Source organism: Scomber scombrus, chromosome 3 (genome assembly GCF_963691925.1).
Source record: "Scomber scombrus chromosome 3, fScoSco1.1, whole genome shotgun sequence".
Taxonomy (NCBI): Eukaryota; Metazoa; Chordata; class Actinopteri; order Scombriformes; family Scombridae; genus Scomber; species Scomber scombrus.
Genome location: NC_084972.1, coordinates 10,533,698 through 10,552,574, shown reverse-complemented (window position 1 = coordinate 10,552,574; position 18,877 = coordinate 10,533,698). Strand labels below are relative to the sequence as shown.

Genomic DNA, 18,877 nt, shown 5'->3' with positions numbered 1-18,877 from the left:
GTGGTTTCTGGATGAACAGTGTAACATATGAGTTACACTATACTGGTTCCATAGGGTTTTTCACAGGACTTCCTTCATGCCAGATTCTAATGGAACAGAATCCAAGAGCTCGAGCTCTACTCCAGCGCTTATTTGTGAGGGTCTGCCATCATCACATAGCAATGGAAATAATTAGCCTACCACTTTCAAAAAAGGCTTGTTCCGATGGCCAATCTCACAGATTGCTCTCCTGTTCTCCAAACTTGACAGAGCACCCATGCACTGGTTATTCATGTTTTCTCTGACGAGGATGCCATATAACACATGCAGTATACAGACATAAAGTATGCTGTGTCTGCATCATGATCAACCAGCCTCAACACTTCGCATTTGGTTTGAAGTCCATATAAACAATCACAACAAAAGGAGGGAAGACAAAGAAGAATGTTTATGATGCACATCAAAAGGTCTACAGTTTGGGACCTAATGGTGAACCCAGCTCAGGAATAAAGCTTTGAGGATTCAGATGGTCACACAGTTGAATACTGTAGTCTTCATGGGTTCTGTAGTTTTTATAGCCCAGATAATACATGAGGGAAAAAGAGATAAATAGAGAGAAAGAGAGGTGCCAAAGGGGGGTATCATGGATGTCTTGATTTTTCTCTACTGTGGATCCTGTGGGCTCTGCCCTGCAAAATGCAACCTCTCTGACACACACACACACATACATTTTGACAACGTAAGCTCTAAGCTCACTCTCTCTGTCTATATCAAAGGCCCCACCATGTGGGAATTGACTTTTGTTCTTGGCAGCATGAAAAAAGAGAAAACTTTATGATGTTTATTTCCCTGTAGTTTTTATTTAACTCTGGTTTTGTTGTGGGGGGAAGTGTGCTCATTGTGACTGACATCTGTTTACAGCACAGGGACTCACTACTGTATGTTAGTGAGATGTTTGTTTGTTGTATTTGTGAGATTGACAGATTGTTTGTCTATGTTGGCTGTTTCTTCAGCTCCTTTAATTGGAAATGCAATTGTTTGCTCCTGCCAAACGTCTGAGGGCAGAGCAACTGAAAGAGGAAGAGAAGAGGAAAACATGTCTGATTGGGCTGTTTTTAATATCTTATGTGGCATCCAAAGGGCTTATTGGTTGGTTTAAAGAGATGAGGTAAAGACCTGGGTCATTCATGTTGCTATGCTACAGCAAAAATGATGAAAACGCCACACTTAAAGAGCGCTGCATCCATGTTGCTGGGAACATCTTTGGGAGCAGATGAGTGGCAATGCGGATATTTTTAACAGAATGCTGACCTCTAGTGGAGTACTGCAACAAAGTTAAGTGAATTCACACAGCAGCCATGAGGAAAAATGCTTCAATATGTAACATTATTCAACTACACATGGAAGAATTTGCATATATTTTCATATTTACTCAAAGTCCACAGCATGAGAACAAATCTATAAACAAATAAATATTTTAATTTATTACACTAATTCAAAGACATTGAGTCCGAAATACAATTTGATTTCTTTCAAAACATTGTTGTCAACATTTTGCTTTTCAGAATGATCCCCAATATACAGAATAATCAATAGACAACAAAATAATTAAAAGCAAATGTGGGAATGTCATACCTAAATGTTTATTATACATGGGCTCTGCTACTGTAACAGTACACTATGCAACAGTAAATACAAAGAACAACAAGACAAATCTGTGTTGTGTTTTCTTCATGTGTGAACACAAGCAACAAACGTCATTTTTAAATTCCTCATGGGTCTAATTTGCATGATCTCAGAGGCCATGAAAATGCAAACAGGATTGTGATTAGTTCCTCTGGTTCCTGGAACCTTTGGTCAAAATATGGGGCTGATGCTATTTGTGGTAAAAGAAAGCAAACATGCCACTAGAGTTTACTTGATTTGATGTAGCTATGCTTTGTGTGAGCCAAAAGCCCCTCTCTTGTCAATACTGTTGCTAACACAGTTAGATACAGAAGATAAAAAAAACTGACTGTGCATGTGTTACGTCAATAACAGCTGGGCAACAAAAGAGCAGATACCAGAAAAAGACTGGACTGTGGTGTTGGAATAAGTCATCAACAATGAGTAAAATGTTGTCCCATATTTGGCCCCAGCCCATCCCTTTGTGTCCCAGTCACTACAGCAGTGCACTATAGTTTAATGTTTGAAAACTACTTACTTAATCTGAATAAACAGGTGTTTTTTAGCATTGCTAGCTAGCTAACTAGCTAACCTGTGGACTGTCTCACAGAAACTGTGTTATGCTATAGTCTCTAAATCATATGGGAAAGAGTTAACAAGACTTGCTATCTTTTGCCAACTAACAAGCTGGTACTACAAACTAATTAGATGTGTCATCGGTGACATCATCTGTTATCAGTGGGGGGCAAAAACACAGAAGATGAATATTTACGGAGTACTTCTGAGATTACCTAGTTTGGAAGGTTAAACTATTGTTGCCAAAGTGATGAACCTCCAGTATGGCTGCCTGAGGGTGTCAGCTTAAAGCATTTAACTAAATCCACTCCCACACACACACACACATACAGCAGGCAATAGGCAATTCTCCCCTATCCCTGTTTCAGATGTTTTGTGGTAGAACAAACAGCTGTGATCTGTAAGAGGGTTTTTATGCTCTTGCTATTAGCACCGTTACCAGTTTAAGTTGAGGTTTGAGTTGGTTCAGGAAGAGCTTGAGTCTGAGTCTTCAACATCTGTGGAGTCATGTTCATCGGCAGACTCTGTGAGGGCAGGGTAGGGCCGTGGCTGGTCCAGGTTGACGTAGGTGACATTCAGACTTATGTAGTGCTCTCCCTCCAGGCCTGACAAGATGGTAGAGACGGCTGACACCAATGTAGCGAAGCTGGGCCTCAACTCAGGATCAGGGTCCCAGCACTGGAGCATAATGCTATACCTGGAAAAAACATAGCCAGACTGTGTGAAGATAGACCTGACAGCTCAGTCATAGGGTAGCATGCATTTATTACACTATACATTAAACATTATACACTAATAATCTATAATGACTTTTCCACTTTAGGTCATTGTTTCACAAATTCCTAAAATTCCTGACTTATATTACTTTACAGACAAATATTTTTATTTCCTTCCAGCACTGATTAGCTCACATGTTTATGTGTTTTTATCTGTCTGCAAGCTACTGGATCTTTTGGCCCCTACACACCAGCTTTTGTACCTACTGGTGAGGGGGAAGTTATACCCTCATCATTCTTGTCTATGTAGTTTGATGATATCACATAATTGCAAGAAAACAAGAATATTAAATTATACTGTGTTATACTATCAGTTAATATCCGGTATTGGCCTTTTTTTAACTCAAGGAAGTCTACATGATTCATGAACCACAGTCAGATGTGTGATAATGTCTTAGCGGACAAGGGGTATTAATGGTTTATCTATTCTCTATTACTGTTTAATTCACTGGGCTTACAGGCTTACAGGCCATGGGCTTTGCCATTAAATTGTTTTGTTTTGTTTTTTCAAACAGCAAAAACATGTCGGCTCCTTTACTTGTAAAGTGTGTGTGTGTGTGTATGTGAAAGAAGCACACAGTGTTTTAGACATACACATTAACTCCTATATGACATTGCTTAACCATGTTGGAATACCAAGTAGTTGACAATTTACGGGTTTCACACTACTGGGTGACTGTTCGAACATCTTGTTATTACTACTTGGACTTTGTGCCGGAAACTTTTCTTCTCTGTTTTGTAACTGTAAATCTGTGTTAGTATTATTGTAGTATTAGTACTGCTGCTGAAGCATTTCCTAATTTTGTGAAGTTACCATATACTGTTCTACTTATTTATGAAATCAACAGTTTACAGTTATTCCAACAATATAATATAATAATATAATAAAATATAATATTATGCGTTTATGTTGGTTACTTACAAAGGGTCAGGGCAGTACTGAGGCTGGGGAAGCCTCCTGCCCTTCAGTAAGTAATGTGTTATGTCATAAGGGTCCACCTCTGGGTAGGGGCTCGCTCCTCTGGTCAGCATCTCCCACATTAACACACCAAAGGACCACTGCATAAGGAGGAATGAAAGTTATACAGCAAGTACCGGCACATATACAGACCCATCAACTAGTGTGCCCCTGTTTAATGGTGTTCATACAGTAGGTAAAGACAAGTTTAAAATCGTGTATTAAGATTTTAAATTGAGTAATTCATGCAGCCTAACGCCCCACTGCTTCCTGAGAGAAAGACTCCCTCACTCATTAAGCATAATGGTACAGCTTTGAACACAGACAATATGGCTCTTAATCTTAAATCTGTGCAGTTAGGATAGTGGACCTGGAATAAACCAGTATATTTACTGCAAAATCTAACCAAGCGGTACACAATGCAAACCACTGCATAGAGCCAAGCAGATGGTAATATATTGATTATTCAGTTTCCGAACACACAGCAGGGTGCAGACCAGTATGAGCTTCAGTGCAAGTCAAAATTAAAATAAGCGGCACAACTACTCTATAGTACACAAATGTTTGATGAATAAAGTATGGTGTACTGGAAAAGAGTTGGGCGACCTGTTAATTTTAATATATTGTTTTTTGTGATATAATAATATGACAATAAATTAATGTTGGGAAGCTATGTGTAGCATAACACCTAAAACTTTTTTGAAATTTGGTGAACATTTCAGATCATGATACTTTTCATCTTGCCCACAAGATAAACACATCAACATTGTGCAAGTGTCCCTCAGCACTATTTTAGTTACATCTTGATTATGGTTCCACGATGCTCACCACATCTGACTTGGAGGTGAATTTCTGCGTCTGCAGACTCTCGATGGCCATCCATTTGACAGGCAGTTTAGCCTTCCTGTGGTCCTGAACACTGTAGTACTCCTTATCAAAAACATCTCTGGCCATGCCGAAGTCTGCCACCTTAACTGTGTATGACTCATCCAGCCTAAGGACAGAAGAAGTACATGGATATTTCTGTTGCAAAACACTGTCCCTGAGTACTGTGATGTAACAACCTCATCTGATTTTATACCCTATAACTTCTCCCTACATTAATTAATTAAAAATTAATTAATTTTCAGAGCATTTCAGGCCCAATGGCACTAAATAAATTGCTGATTTCTCAACTTATCTTGGTGACTCACATGCAGTTGCGTGCTGCAAGATCTCGGTGCACAAACTTCTTCTGAGCCAAATACTCCATCCCCTTGGCAACCTGCAGTCCGAAGCCAATCAGATCCTTTACAGTGGGGTTCTAAACAAATCCCACAAACAAGCTCAATTAAAACAGTTGGAAATGTTAAGTAGTCTGATAGTTAGTAAACAGATGGTTTCACATAAATCAGATGATTCATTTTCACTGTTTTAATGCACCATTCTCACCCTCTTCTCGCAGCGTATGAAATGCCGCAGGTCCCCGTGTTTCATGTATGGCAGCACCACTAGAGGGAGTCCTTCCTCTGGCAGTAGGATGCCCAGTAGAGAAAGCACATTGCTGTGATGGAAACCCTTCATTATTATACCTTCCTTCAGAAACTGCTCCACCTCTTCGACATCAGTTATCCCTGATGACATAGGCAAAATGTATTAAAAGAGTAAGGAACACTCAAAATGGATGCAAATCTAAAGGAAGAAAGACAGACTTGTACACATTAAAAAACTGCAGAGTACAACAAGCCTGCTTTTTAAGTTTTCAGAGAACATGTTCCTGCAGCAAACAAACTGGATAGACTTTTTGGTGCTTTCCTCAAGTGTAAAAATCAACACTCAAGAAGAAAATATTACTTACTATTTAAAGACTTGACAGCACAGTGGATTTCTCTGCGATTGTGGTCTGTGAAGTAGCCATGATAGACTGTTCCAAAATGACCTGCAGGGAAAAAACACAGAATAACAGAGGACTGCTGCTGTTTCCTTCAAAATATGATACAGATTGCATCAAGCTGCATAACAAACCTTTCCCTATGATCCGATGGTGCTGCACAATAAGCATCTCAGCAGGAATTAGAACATCCTTCACCTCCTCCAGCAGCTCTGGCCTAAAACTGGAGATTAAGATCTTCTCCGAAGGCATGAGTGGAGTGAGGGTAGGATCTATGCTGCCTGCAGCGTAGGCCATGCTGGGGAACACCATCGTCCCCACTAAGGGGCTGGGAGGATTCAGGGATACTACTATTAGACCCAGAGAGACAGCAAGGGTTAATAAGTATTGGTGTATATCTCAGAGGCAAGTTAGCAACACAGCATTATAGTGTATGAATAGTGTATTATGAGTATGATAAGTGCTTAGCCAGAATGTCACCTCTTCTGTAGTCCCCAACAGGTGACAGCTCCACATTATTTGTACCAGGGCGGTTAGCACTGTGAGCCAAACGTGTCTCTACCATCGAGGCTGAAAAACATTTCACAAGAGCTTTAAATCATCAACCACTGAAGAAGAACACATGTACATCCTATGCAACAGCAGGGATGTTCTAGTTGAAAGACTCACGTAATTCATCCCAAATTCCCACCCACAGCCAGTGACTGTTGTATAAACAAATCTGATCAAGGTCCACACAACAGAGAGAAGCCCACCTTTCTTTTTCTTCCTCAAGTGTTTCATGACAACGAAGGCCAGCACCGCCCCAGCCACCAGAGCCGCTAGGATCCCCAGAACAATCCCTACCATGTAGTGGTTGCTGACCCTCACCACTGTACCAACGTTGTGGACCTGCCCGTTGATGGAGATCTGGACAACAGAGTCCATAATAAACAATGAACAAACCATTATTATTGCAGATCAATTAATCTATTATTGCAGAGAGAGTTTTTAAGTTTTTAGTGTGACCTTTACTTTAGTAAAGCATAGATTATACGTTTAAAACTGTTTACACCAGACTGGTGTGTTTTCTGTCATGGATGGATGGATGGATGGATGGATGGATGAATGGATGGATGGATGGATGGATGGATGGATGGGTATATAAACAAACATACACCAGTATGACAGTTTTCATCAATTGAGGTATGCTTCTTTTGGTCCCGGTCAAGTTAATAATTGAATGGTTTAAACCATTAACTATAAGAACAGAAACAACTGCTTCTGATCCCATTATAGGTACCTAGATCTTGAGAAAAACTCACAATATCTGCAGAAATAGATGCCAAGAGTTAGATGAGGAGACCACACTCATGTCAATACAGTAAATGCTAAGCCACTACCAGAAACTAGTTAGCTTAGGTTAGCACAAAGACTAGAAACTGTGGAAAAAGCTAGCCTGGCTATGTCCAAATATAGCAAATACCTACCAGCACTTATAAAGCTCACCATTTAACATGGTAGTTATATACTGTTTGTTTAATCTGAGCAAAAACTGAAATGTAAAAATGACACATTGTGGTTTTATAGCACAAACTCAACTTTTTGTTGAGTTTGTTACTGAGGGAGGCTAGTTTTCTCTGGTCGTTGTACTTAGATAAGCATCAGCTAATTGTCAGCATTTAGATATTATTTTTAAGATAAATATGTAATTTATTACACAATTTGCTCTTTAAGACAATTTTGTTATAATTACCTTGATGATCTTTGAAATGTATTTTGCTTTTTTTTGTTGTTGTTGTTGCAGAATTTGGCCATCATTTCTCATAGCTGCTTGACAGGTTTAGCAGCATGACATACAGATAATCGTTAGTGATCACTGGCAAGGCAGGAGGTGCCAAAAACATGGGCCCCTATGGTGCAGGTTGGACCCAGGTAAGTGAGTGAGTTAATCATCACTCTAATCCCCAAGCCCTGACTCACCTTCACTGCCAGCCCCTCAGTGGGAATGGTCATGTTTTTGGGGATCCTGCAGGTAATCTCGTTGTCCAGGACTTTAGCATCACAATCAACACCTGCCACGGTCATAATGATGGTCATACAGGAGCTCACCAGGTTCAGCTTCTGATGCTGCATACAGAAAAGGAAATCAAGACATGAGAAAATGTTATTTTTAAATCAGATTATTTCATTTGGTTGTGAATTCAAATGCCCACAGAGCTATAACCTACATGTAGTGACACTTCGTCAAACCCAGGGTACAAACTTAGCACGTTTCCCTCTGTTTCAAAAGGTATAGGCTCGCCATAGGGGTGGTAAGAGAACTCTTTGTTCCAAAGTCCCAACGCTCCATCCATGTCAAAAGAAAGCTCTCCTTCCTCTGTCTCATCCCTGTGAAACACAGGAGTGACACACTCCATCCTCGTAGACAAGGACTTGCCTATGCACTCCTGAAACAAAACAGTGTAATCATAATTCCATAGTGGACAGATACAGTAAAATGTGAAAAAAAAAAAAATGATCAGCTGTAGGTTATGATGAACACTGTACCCTTGTGACAGGCTTCAGGTAACTCTCATTGGGTTTAAAGCGAATGACCGTGCGGTAAACAGAATCCAGGTTCTCCCCTTCAATCACAACCTTTGACCCCCTAGAGTTTGTGAACAAAGACAAATATGAGAAATTATGTTTTCATATGATCTGGCAAAAGAGATAATTTTCTCTTACAGCTGAGTATGTGATGCAGATGAAAAAAAGGTTAAATCAAACCAAATTCATCAGAAATATCCCTGCTGAGAGAACAAAGGATGGTAGAGTGCATACAGAGCATCTGTTTGTACTCACTGGCCTACCTGTCAAAGCTACAGTCAGGCAGGACGGCTGTAATCTTTGGATTTTCTTTGTAGTAAAACACCTTTGTGGTGAGGCCCTGTCCTCTTGACTTGTCGATGAAAACACTGAGAGGGACATCCCTCACCTCTGAGATGGGCTGGGACAGACAGATGATGGAGGACACATTGCCTTTAGGCTTTGTAACTCTGTAAAAAAGCACGATGTATGTAAATGACTCCATTTCAGATAGCAGTAAATGTTCTTTGCATGTTCAACAAGGCAACATCTACTGATGGTAGTTCAGTTCTAAGTCAGTCTTTGATCTTTCTAGGAGTTAACATTTAGTTTCCAAAGCCATCATTATTCTACACACATGTTGAAACAAGTTTGCTTAATAGGTCATGGCGATAAAAATGTTGTGAGCAGCAACTCATCTTCTTAACCCCCAAGAAAGTAGGGCAACTACACAAAGCTGTAAAGCAATGTTTTTATTTTACTTTTAAAAATATTGCAGCTAAGATGAAAACATAGATGGAGACGTGTTTCCAGACCTTTTTATATGACAGGGTACATCATTGAGGGTGACTCTTCTGGTCTTTCCAGCATCCAAGTGAGGTCCAGTCACTGTGATGAGTGTGCCCCCAACACGGGGCCCATAGTTAGGATGGATTTCTGTGATGTTGGGAATCTGGAGGGACAATTTATCATAGTGTTATGGTAAAACAAATATAGATTTGTTAAATGTCAAAATGTAAAAAGTAAATGGATGAAATAGCTTATAAAGTATATTTGAAGTTGGTGATGTTGTAATGAGGATAGATTACCACAAATATAAACCCTGATATTTCTGCCTTGCCATCAATAGCGTAGCGTCCCTCCACCTTGCCCTCATGTACTTCCACTGTGATGTTGACTGGTTTGGACAGGTCAGTGGTCCCCAAGCGAATCTTACACACCAGGCTAAAGAAAAGCACAACAAAACACACGTCAGCTGTTGGACTCAATGGTGGAGGAGACAAAGAACCACTGAGCAGGTTATCTTTGCTGCTGACATACAGCTTTCAGATTAAAATTAGTCTGTTTGTGAATGAGATAATCATTACTAAAATAAGTTTGTTAAGAAACCTATTGAATAAAAAGATCTGCTCTTAAATGCTTTGTACTCATGCTCTTAGCACAGTTTTAGCGATGACGAATCCCTGTCCAGACTCATATCTCAACTATTGAATGGATTGCCATGAAATTTGATTACAGGCATTCATGGTCCCTGGAGGATGAATCCTAATGACTTTGGTGATATTGTGAGTTTTCATCTAGCATCACTAGCAAATCCAATGAAATGTCTCAATATCCACAAGACGGAATGACATAAAAGTCAGATGTGTCTTAATGTTTCAAGAATTTCCCTCCGGCGCCAACATGAGGTTGTCATTTGTGGCTTTACAGAAAATGTCTTTGAGTTCAAGATACCAATTCACATCTCCTCTAAAAGTAGCCTTAATGGATGGGATTGCAGTGTAGCAAAGTCATGCTCAGTTTATTCAGTTTTTCAGGGAGCTTCATGGAAACAAAATACAAGTGTTTTTTTGTTTTTTTTCACAGCACAAGAATGGTGATCTTACCCAAAACGACTGTGGTATGAACAGAACAAGCCCTGCATGGTTACTCACTGTGTGCTATTACTTTTGACTGGAAGCACAGTGCAGGCGGTTTGTCCTAGTCGAACCTGGTGTGTTCTGGTGGTAATAGGGGGTCTTGAGGGTGACTGGAACTCCCATCCACACACAGTTAGCTCTGTTTGACCATCAGGGGGAGCAGTCCGTGGAGAAAACTGCGTCAATAAAACAGAATACACGCTATAGTACCAACCACCCTGAAATTAAATGTTTCTATCCATTACAGAAAGGGATATTTGTGTCCTGGATAACAGAACAAATCTCACCCCAGTGATCCCAGGTGGGCAGGACTCATTCCTCCAGCGGCTGTGACACTCACTTTCCCAGGAACACACTCCAGAGCACCAGCCACAGTTCATGAACTTAGGGGCTGACAGACACATGGCGCAAGTCAGGAAATGCTGACAACCTGGTCCTCTCTGGGGAACCTGAATCATCTGAAACAGAGGGACAGCAATTTTCACATTCCCATTCCAATACTATGACTTTTGTTATTGCTGATCCCATTCTTTCATTCCACTCCAGATTGTGTGTCAAAACCAAAAGAATATTTAATGACAACAACTGCTTACAACTGCAAACAAGGAACATTGGCAAGACATCTTTCAAACTTCTCTGTTCATTAACCACTGTTTATTTGCATGTTTTTTAAGAGTTTAAAGAAAGGATGTGTCATTTTCTGAGAGGAAATGTCTTAGACTGTAGTCCAGCCAAACAAAATACCTAGTATAATGATAAAGTTGCTGATCTCTGGAGTTTTCAGAGGAGCTTAATTTTTCTGCTATTTCAATATCTCAGTGAAAACAGTCATAGTCCTACTGTCCCACAGGAGAACCAAGAGACCTTACTGATCCAGTATTAGCCTTCAATATCCACCACTGCACCAAACTACAATGTGATATCAAGTTTATCGATTTTCTTTTTCCACTTAGGTCACAGGGGTCTCAACAAATCCCAGCATGCACTGGGCAGAAGACAGGAAAGCAACCTGGACAAGTCTCCTGAGTATTACAAGGTCCCGGACAGATAATCATTCACACACCTAACTCATTTGTAATTGTAATGTAATTTGACCTACATGACCCCAAGAGCCACGTGACAATATTATCCTCTAAACCACTTTACACCTTTACAAAATTAGCCCAGAAATATTCATATTCTTTCTTTCAAAGACATGTAATTGCTACTGTACCTTGTCTCCAACTACGAACAGTAGATACTCTGATGAGTTCACAGCAGCAATGGATGAGATCCTCTGGTTCTCTACCAAAGAGTAATTGGCAAAGATTATAGGGCTTGATCTTGTCAACACAAGCTGCAAACAGACAAACAAACAAAAAAAAAGCAGGTTATTAATACAGTTAAAAATATTTCTCCTCATCCCCATGTTTTGTTGTATACCTGTAGCAGGCGTCCAGTAGAGGTGCCAATATGAGCTACCGTCTTGTTCTCTATGGTTGTGACAAGCAGAGAGGTGAGCAGGACATTTGTCATCTGCCTGTTGAAGAGATCCACTCTGTAGTAGGGCTTTGAAACCATGGTGGGATGGTCTCTGCATGTGGCGTTGTTCTCCATGCTCTAGTACCAAGGCCGCAGGTGGCAGAGGACAAGGAAAGGAAAGGTTGAGGTAGACAGTGAGACCGAAAATACACTAAACATAATTTAAACTATTACTATTAGGCCTGTTTTAACAAGGTTGACAGTTAATGTCTACGACAGGTGAATCTGCCTTTAGATAAAGCAAAGCAGAAACAGCAGTGAGGAGTAACTCCAAAAAAACAAATAGTATTTAGTAATCATAGACAAAGCAATCTCGACTCAAGGTCTATACTCTAGCTTTTCAAAGCTTTCAACAATATCACACATTCTTCAATAGCATTTGAAGTTTGCTCAGTAGTAATGGAGATTTGTGGGAAAAAGCTAGTAAGTGGACTTTGAATTGGAGTTATGTACTTTCATGTTTAACTTTAAGCCAAGACCGACGAGAATACCTAAAAGTGCTTTTTTATGAAATCATAACACTGAGCTTGCATGTCAGCAGGTCCATCTGTTAAAAGCTCTGGAAGCTGTGGAGCTAATAAGTGAAATTGGGATTGTCAAATAATGAATAATCATGAATAGGTAGCAGGCAAAGTAAATATTTTACTTAGAGGTTTTATCTGACTTAATGAGAACACACACCATCATTAGTAATTAGTGTGTACCCAGAGTTATTACATATTTGAGTTTGAGTTTGAGTTTATTTCGATCAGCAAAAAATAAATAAATAGAACCATAAAAAAAACACATCCCTCTAACAACAGGGCTGCATGGCTGATCGGCATGGCTGATATTCAGTAACACATTTTACTTCATGTAGCTTTAAACCTGACAGTAGTAACCTTCGTAAAGCAGCTTACATTTTATGTCACTTCTGCAAAGTTTCCAACATCCAATCTGATTTATAAAGTAGTTTAAATTAATGCTTGACCATTCCTGGATCATACTAATAATGTTTCATCTTTAAATTATGCAGATGCAGTAAGATAAACCAAGCTGTTTGTTTGTGAGAACACGATGTGAGCTGCACACCAGAAGCACACAGTGAATCTGTTACAATAAGATTATCATTGCATAATTTAAGAGGCCATGATAAATGATTATGTGCTGCATTACTGACAGACAGATTGCTTTGTAGCTATAGATACAGAACAGGGTAGATCACTGTTTGGTTAAAGGGTGTCTTTGTGTCAACACTGGATTGTATATCTTAGGCTAGCATGTAAAAATAAAGGAATGACATTTTATAGTAGTTTTCTTGGTGTATATTAGTGGTCTGTTTTCAAATGAAGTAAGCAGCAAAATATTGTAAGTCATGCATCTTCCACTGTCACACACAAACACAACACAAACAGCGTTGCTTTGGACTGATGTCAATAACCTGGAACAACCACAGAAGCATAGCCTAGGTCATAATTCCATCTCTTGAACACTAAACCTTAACTTCATGTGAGCTAAAAATCAAAGATTTATCAACCTAGTAAGGAAAATTAAAGCCTTTAGGAGGAAAACCTCTGAAATGATGGGAAACCGTATGGTATTATTATAAATCTGGCATTACATATTTTATCCTGTGATAAAACTAAAACAAGTTTTAATATTGAACAACAGAATTGCATAATCCATGTTAAAAAACGTTTTCTCTACATTATTTAATCCAATGATCTTCCAATGCCTCAGTAATTAAATGACGTACTCAGACATCAGAAAAGCAGAGCATTTGTGAGGCAAAGATGATGTTATTGGAAGCTTAGGTGTTTTGATCTGCTGAAAAATGGAAGAACCATGATTTAAGATTGTTGGACAATCCAGTTACTCAACATTCAGACCAGCAGCCAAAAACAACACAGCAGAAGACGCCTCGGGGGGAGAGTTCACTAGTCCAAGTAGAAACTGGTCTGCCAAAGGAAAGGCAAAAGAAAATCCAAAATCGAACATCCAAACTTCATAAAAATGCATCTTTCTTCCAAACTTTTATTAAATGTGAATGCAACAGCTGAAATGAAAATCAGTGTTAAATATTTAGTTTTTCTTACCCTTGAACAACTAACAACATCAGCTCATAGTTTTGTTTCTGAGTCACAAAATGTATTTCATTACAGTGACTTAATTCTGGGAAAGTTACTATCCTCATGATGAAGGAATTCTCCAGCTGGCGAGTAGGTTTTACTTTAGTAAAAAGTTCTACCACAAGCTGCCCAGTCTCCAACACTGACAAACTTAACATTAAAAATAATACAATGAGAAATATGCATGGGACCTTGAAATAAATAGAAGTTTTCACGAGAGAATTCATACAAGAAACCACTGCCATCATATTCTGAGCCATGTCAAAATATAGATCCAAATACAAACTATGGCCTTACAAGGATACTGATTACACTCATACCACACCAGTTATGGAGGGATTAATATGGTAGGAAGGAATGAGGCAAACTTTATTTATCTCACACATCACATCAGACATCCTGTCTGACCTGAGAAACCTACGTAACTGATGCAGAAAACGCATCATAACACTAACTCGTCTCACTCCCATCTGGCTTCCGTCCAATATTCCTTCCAACAGCTGCTTCTGTGTGAGTACGTAGACTTTTGTCCATATTTATTTTTCCATAAAAAAGATTTATGCATCACTGTTTGTGTACACTGGATGCTCATACAAGTACTTCAGGTTGCAGTCCTCTGCCTGTTGGGATACAAATTATCATTCAATGGTATTTCACAGAAATCCTGCGAAACAGGTGACTTTGACAGTCATTGCTTATTACATCACATTACATGATTGCACAATTATTTTCATGTCACCTAGAAGATATATTGTATGATGAAGATGATGTACATAAAGGACACTATAATGACAAACCTAAACACATCTCAATTGGATGACCACAATGATTCAGAAAGTGATTTGTGTCCCATAGGTGTGTCATCAATTAAAACCTCCCCACAAAGATGTACCGACATTTACTAATGTAGAGAAAAGTTCAGAAGAACATCTCCTTTAAATGAATAGTTTGACATTTTAGGAAATATGATGATATCAATCTCATAAATGTAAAGCTAGAGCCACGTGGTAATTAGCTTAGTACAAGGACTGCAGACAGCTAGCCTAGCTCTGCCCAAAGGTTTTAAAATATCTGCCTACCAGCACCTCTAAAGCTCACCAATGAACACATTCTTGTTGTAAGGTATGTAAGGTATGCTGTTAAGGGCAAAACATTTATTTTTCAAGTTTACTTTACATTTTTGGTGACAGTGGGTTCACTTTCACGTTACACAATTATCCACCGACAGATTTGTCTTGGCAAATAGTGAGTAACACAATAACCACAAGAAACTGGAGCTGCAAAAACCTTTTCATACTTTTTTCATTGTTTCACTGAGTTCGTCCCGTTTGGCTCTGCCAACATCTGCTTATTGATGCTGCTCCTGCCAGTGCAGTGACTAAATTATTACTTTGTTTAAGGGTGTACATGATTGCATAAATTGATAATTCCCCATGACAATCATAAGAAAACACTTCACAAAGGTATGCTATTAATTTTTTGCATGAAAAAATAGAAAAAATCCCTGTTCTGTCATTATCATTCTTGATTAGAACCATTACAACCAAGGTATTATTTCACTTCTGTAATTTACCCTCCCCCTTTCATTTTCAAACAAACAAAAGATGGTTTCAATCAGCCACAATAAGGTCTCAGTAACCTGGGTTTGTATTTATTCCATGTTTATAAAAATTAAATTGCGCTTTAGACATACTTTGTTTTTCCACACCCACATGATAAGTATTTTAATAGACCTTATCAAGTTACCTCCATACTGAGTCAGCAAATAATTATCCATGTGAATGAGTTAACACCTTTGATGTTTTCTATTCTAGGTGACTGCTAAATATGACAGTGAGTGATGTTTTATTGCATGATATAGAGATGGCTAGATAGCTAATATTTTCCAGTACACTCCAGATGTTTTCCCTTATACCAGCATGCCATGGCATGTATCAGTCACACACTACTGAACTTACCTTTGTTAGTATCCTGCCTGTCTCTATTTAAAACAGGATCAAAAAGAAAATGAACCTGAGATCATATTAATCATTTGTAATGGCTGTAATCTGTAAGGGCTGTGTTTAAGTGAACTGACCTCATGTGGACAGCTCTCACACGGCTGGAAGTGGCAGAGGCCTCTGGAGAGCTGCTCTGGTCCCGACTCGCAGCAGTCGTCCACCCCATCTACAATTGCTTTGTTCACATTGTCCATGGGGAAGGCACACAGGGCAGAGTCATGCTCTGTGACCCCGTTGTCATCAGTAACAGCAAACACCCCATACAGGATGTCATCCTCCTCCTCAGCCCCTAACTCTTCTGCCAGCTCCCTGCCTGCCTTGCCAAAGTGGGCTGCCTGGACCACGTTGTACACCACATCCTTATAGGGTTCACTGGCTACATTCCTCCTGCGGCGTTTAGGTTCAAAACGACACTCCAGGATCACCTCACGATACCTCTTCATCTCCCATTCATTCCTTGGGAGACGGCCCAGGCGAGTCTGAAACGGAGATGAGTCCTGGTCTGGGCTCTCTCTCTGGACTGAGAGGAAGTAGACAAACTCCTGAGTGAAAAAGCTGTAGACATATTCGATGTGGTATGTCCTCCGTAGGCCAGGAAGGACAGTCAGGCCACGTACATCACTGTAGAAACCATCTTCTGTCCCCAGTGGTCGACGAACTGATAATGACTTCCTACCATAACGTTGGGTCACACTGTCATTGACAGTGGCAGAAACAAAGAAGTAGACAGTCTGACCCTCCTCCACCATTGTCACTTTAGTACCAAGAGGACTGGCCACACAGTCAGGACAGTAGGCAGCAGAGTTTGAATCTTCTCTGAACAAACACTTTGAAATAGAAGGCTCTCCATTTGACCTGAGTTGATGTAAATAACAAACACCATACTGAGAACTTCCACAAGAATATAAAGACATAAAGAGAGTATCCAACAGCAAGACCTGATTGTTTGTGTCCTCCAGGATGTTGGGGTCCTTGTCAATGTGACACAAATCACATATCTGACAATCTGGGCTTCCCACTGGCCCAGTGGGAAGCTGCCACACCTTCTCCAAGCTTCTGTTGACAGCTTCGATCACATTCTGAGAGGCTACATAGACCTCCTGGTATAACGAGTTGTTGACAATGTTCTGGATGGGGCCCCGTGCCTGGAAGAAGGGCATGGTGTAAACCACGGAGAAGTTGACTGGGCTGGGGGCCAATGAGGGACAGTTGGCCAAGGCAAAGGCCATTAAAGTCTGGAGCCAGACACATGTCCCCCACTGTGTGGTCCAGTGGACCATCTCCAATCCGGAGTGCACGGGGGACGACAGCACAGACAACGTTTGGTTACCTCCAGGTCTGTTGTCGGGACAAATGCATCCTTAACATCAGCTGCAGATACCTGAATGAAGTGAAATGACAGAATAGAGTAAGTCATTAAGAAAGTATCTTCTACAACACAAATGACTGAAACTTCAGTGTGTAAGTTCTTGGCCTTAAAAATTCCAGTTTGACTAAAGAACCTGAAAGTAATAGTTCGACAGAGTTAGATTGGAAGATTTATGGTTAGTTTAGCTTAGCATAAAAACTTAAAACAAGGGGGGACAGATAACCCAACTCCGTCCAAAGGTTTAAAAGGATCTGCCTACCTGCACCTCTACAAAGTGCTGAAGAGCAGTGACTTCCTGGACTCTTTGTTATCTCCATGAGGGTGCCAGGCAACCAGCAGAGAAACAGGGAAGGCACTGCTCTCAGCCAAGAAATAGTTCAGCACATAAGCCCCTGTAAAACCACAAAGTGTCATTTGTACACTACAGTTCTCTTATGGATTACACAAAAACAAGATATACTGCGCTAATTACTCAACTTTAGAGGTATTAGGCAGAGTGTTTTTTAACCTTCCCACAGAGCTAAGCTGACTTGTTCCTCTGGTTTTTGGTCTTTAGGCTAAGCTAAGCTAATTGTCTCCTGGCGACAGCTTCAGTGAGAGTGGTTTTGTTGTTTCACCTAACTCTCCAAAAAAGTGAAAGGGTATATTTCCCAAAATATTAAATTATGGGTCCAATACATTTTGTGTTTTCAATCACAATGTATGGTCTTCCTCAAAGGGAATAGTGTTTGTTAAAAACACCAGGATCTACTGGGATTTGAACAGACAAATCCTAGATCTTTGGTGACAAACATTGTCATCTTGGTTGAGCCAGATGATGACAGAAGATAAAAGCTTTTTCTGACTCACCACAAACACTGAGAGGAAATGTTTAGATAATTGACCAGAAAGCTGTGTTTGTAGCGCTCAGTACAGGAGATGGTGGATAAAAATATTTTTTTGTGACTTCCTGCACAGGTCATTCATATCTGTCTGCTCATGTTTATCTTTTTAATTCATCGTTCGCCTTTCTCCAAACATGAGTCATGCTCTTTCTTGCAAGAAGACTCATATTAATAGACCAAGTTAAGGGCCTTAGTTCAACTTTAATGCACCCAATAATCAAATAAAAGTGAATGATTTTCATCCTAACCCATCTTCATCAGTGTCTAGATAACAACCCACCAAATGGAGCCATGCTTTATAGTCAAAGGCTAGTCTTCATCATGAACAGACGTGGTTGGGTGGATCATTAACTAGACACATCACAGTAACACTGTATTCAAGACCCCTGGCCTCTCTACTTTGCATTCCTGTCACAACCACTACGTGCCTTTCAGGAGGAAAGGTGTGCACGGACTGATGGTCATACGACAATGTTCCTTTTTAAGTCCCAGGTGAAGAAGAAACTGCTCATCTGCTCGTGCCAGAGAATTTCATCAACAGTGATTATTTTATGTTGGCATCAGAGAAACTCCATTTTGACCAAACTTCATTCAAAAAATGTAATTAATGCTATAGGCAGTGATATGCTATAGGCAGTCATATGGAAACATTTTAAGCCAAGACTCTTGTGTCTTTGCATCAATAATTCATAGAATCCCACTGAC

General features: G+C 39.9%; 1 protein-coding gene across 1 annotated transcript; it reads right to left on the bottom strand.

Annotated features, from left to right (window-relative positions):
• Positions 1-2,663: 2,663 nt before the first annotated feature.
• Positions 2,664-17,199, bottom strand: mst1rb (macrophage stimulating 1 receptor b). Its single transcript, XM_062415770.1, has 20 exons — positions 15,997-17,199; positions 11,713-11,889; positions 11,504-11,626; positions 10,578-10,748; positions 10,306-10,466; positions 9,460-9,595; positions 9,187-9,323; positions 8,656-8,841; positions 8,354-8,453; positions 8,035-8,253; positions 7,787-7,933; positions 6,580-6,733; positions 6,305-6,394; positions 5,959-6,174; positions 5,792-5,872; positions 5,386-5,567; positions 5,148-5,257; positions 4,783-4,948; positions 3,919-4,055; positions 2,664-2,917 (listed from the first exon to the last, which is right to left on the bottom strand). The coding sequence occupies exons 1-20, from the start codon at positions 17,197-17,199 to the stop codon at positions 2,686-2,688; spliced, it is 4,128 nt and encodes a 1,375-aa protein (XP_062271754.1). The 3' UTR covers positions 2,664-2,685.
• Positions 17,200-18,877: the final 1,678 nt, after the last annotated feature.

What these genes read in the sequence shown, in the direction of transcription:
- mst1rb (XM_062415770.1), bottom strand. Translation starts at nt 17,199, where the DNA reads ATGGTCCACTGGACCACACAGTGGGGGACATGTGTCTGGCTCCAGACT. An exon ending in GTGAGAGCTGTCCACATGAG is followed by an intron (nt 11,890 to 15,996) that starts GTCAGTTCACTT and finishes CCTTGGTACTAG; the next exon opens with AGCATGGAGAACAACGCCAC. An exon ending in CCTGACTGTAGCTTTGACAG is followed by an intron (nt 8,454 to 8,655) that starts GTAGGCCAGTGA and finishes CACAAACTCTAG; the next exon opens with GGGGTCAAAGGTTGTGATTG.